The sequence below is a fragment of the Oratosquilla oratoria genome, chromosome 28, assembly GCF_046742065.1.
Source record: "Oratosquilla oratoria isolate Oo_2021 chromosome 28, ASM4674206v1, whole genome shotgun sequence".
Taxonomy (NCBI): Eukaryota; Metazoa; Arthropoda; class Malacostraca; order Stomatopoda; family Squillidae; genus Oratosquilla; species Oratosquilla oratoria.
The window spans coordinates 39,830,173-39,832,576 of record NC_134804.1 but is presented as its reverse complement, the minus strand read 5'-3'; the positions used below and the strand labels follow the sequence as shown (position 1 = coordinate 39,832,576).

At 35.6% G+C, this 2,404-nt stretch overlaps 1 protein-coding gene across 1 annotated transcript in view; it reads left to right on the top strand.

Annotated features, from left to right (window-relative positions):
• Nucleotides 1–1,625: 1,625 nt before the first annotated feature.
• The window catches only part of LOC143040494 (angiotensin-converting enzyme-like), a 25,440-nt gene continuing 24,661 nt past the window's right edge, over nucleotides 1,626–2,404 (top strand). The window contains exon 1 of the mRNA XM_076211586.1: nucleotides 1,626–1,671. Coding sequence (XP_076067701.1) covers nucleotides 1,626–1,671 — 46 coding nt within the window. The remainder of the gene's footprint in view (nucleotides 1,672–2,404) is intronic.

Here is a 2,404-nt window from a genome sequence, read left to right as displayed (position 1 = left end):
TGACAAAATAATGATGTTGGCTGGTAGTCTTGCCCCATATTGGGCAGCCAAATGTGAGGCAGGTTTGAAGGCAAACTCTGATGGAGAGAGTATTTGTTTATTTAGAGATGAATGTTGGTTTCCAAATAATGATAGCTCGCTTTAAGTGCGATGAGGGGGGGGGGTTTGTGAGGGAGATGACGACTGTGTGTATTAAGTCGTGTCCAAACTTGATCTGCTTGCGGGGGAGGGGAGAGGAGACGAGAAAACAATGAGACAACGAGCCAGACTCTATGATACTCCGACGCGATCTGAATCATCGTCGTTTTTCTGGACATCATGACCCGTGCTCCTAATTGGCGTGAGGTCAAGTGTGGTGCGTGAGAAGTCGGGCACAAAACGGTCGTACTTTGCAGATATGCGTTCCTCAATGAACCCAGTATTCATCATCACGTGTTCGGGCAAGGCTCTGGTTGAGCCATCGCCGGGATTGATGCTGGTACTGCATGTGTGTTTCTCAAGAAGGCTTTGTCTGGGTCACACGGTTGGCCGAGGTGCTGGTTAGTCATCGCTGGGACCCGGCAATGCCCGTCGTAGGCTGGTGAACTGCACATGCTCTTTCTGAAGGAGACTTTGTCCCACCTGTGGGCCTAAAGGAAGCTTTGGTCGAGTCATGCAGCCGGATGGCGCATGCGTGTTCTTATGGAACCACTTTGCGGGTCAGTAAGGTCGTGGAACAGGCAGAGAAGAGGCAAGGAATGGAGGAGTAAGGACAATCTTCCTAAAAAATTATGATAAAAAAGAAGTCTAAGAAACCCTGAATATTTTACCGCACTCAACGATTTTTACGATAGAATAAACAAAATATGAAATGTTTTCCCTTATCCTTCCTGCGATAGGGACATCATATATATATATATATATATATATATATATATATATATATTTTTATATATATATATATGTATATATATATATATATATATTTTTTTTTTTTTTTTTTGACAAGAGAAAAGACAAATGTATGGCAAGAGTGGTATAGGATATTAATACTTTTAAATCAACCAATCATAGAGAAGGATTTGTAAATTTGGCACGCACAACAGCAAGATTAATCATCGAGGGGGCACAAACGGCGGACTCTTTCCCAAGGCGACCTGTGAGATGACCCGTTTAGTATATAGACAATGTATTCCAATTTGCCTGTACTATTATCTCTCTGAAGAAGACTCTGTCGAAACGTTAGAGAATAAAATACTTCTGCTCCTTCCTGGAATTTACCTATACCACTCTTGCCATACATATATATATATATACATATATATATATATACATATATATATATATACATATATATATATACATACATATATATATATATATATATTATTTGTTTAATTATTTCGCAAGCCAATGGCTAAAATAGACAGTAAGGGATGGTTGAGGTGGAAAGTGGTGATGGTGGGGGGGGGGGCATCACTGACAACTTTGCCACGGGGTGGCAGTTAGGCATGTAGGGGCTCTAGTAATGGAATATTGATTCTTGTTTACTTGTCACTGCTTCCACGTCTCCAGTTCGCTTTGTGTTCTACAAAGCCCTTACCTGAAGCACCAAGATCCTTCAGGTATGGTCTCCAAGGGCCAACATGAATGAAATGGTATTTGTATACAAAGAAAGACGTCAAGATGCCGGTTAATTGGTACATACAATGTATCATTTTAAACAATAATCATTTTAAGATTCCATGATATATGTCCTGTTGCCTTGCCATTGCTACATAGAAAACGACAGCTTAGTCTTGACTCCATCCATTTGTTTAGTTGTTTGACTTCACAATACATAATCATGATGTATGGATTAAGACGCGGTTACGACTCTACTCACCGATCATCTCGCAACTTTCAGTACTGGTTTGTCCCGTTCAAATACACCTGCCGGTTCTAGAAAGTTGTCTTCGTGCGCTACATGACGCAAACCTCGAAGGAACAGGTCATTCTACTCTGAGAGAGTCCTTTTCCTCTTATTGTCATATATCTTTTTTGTTTGAATTGATTTACAAGCGTTTATTATTATTATTATTGTTATTATTACTATTACTATTATTATTATTATTACTACTATTATTATCATTACTATTATTATTATTTCATTATTATTATTATTACTATTATCATTATCATTATCATCATTATTATTATTATTATTATTATTATTATCATTATTATTACTATCATTAGTATAATCATTATTATTATTATTATTATTATTGTTATTATTATTATTATTATTATTATTATTATTGTTATTATTATAATTATTATTATTATTATTATTATTATTATTATTATTATTATAATAAATCATTATTATCATTATAATAATTATTATTATTATCAATCATTATTATCAATCATTATTATCAAT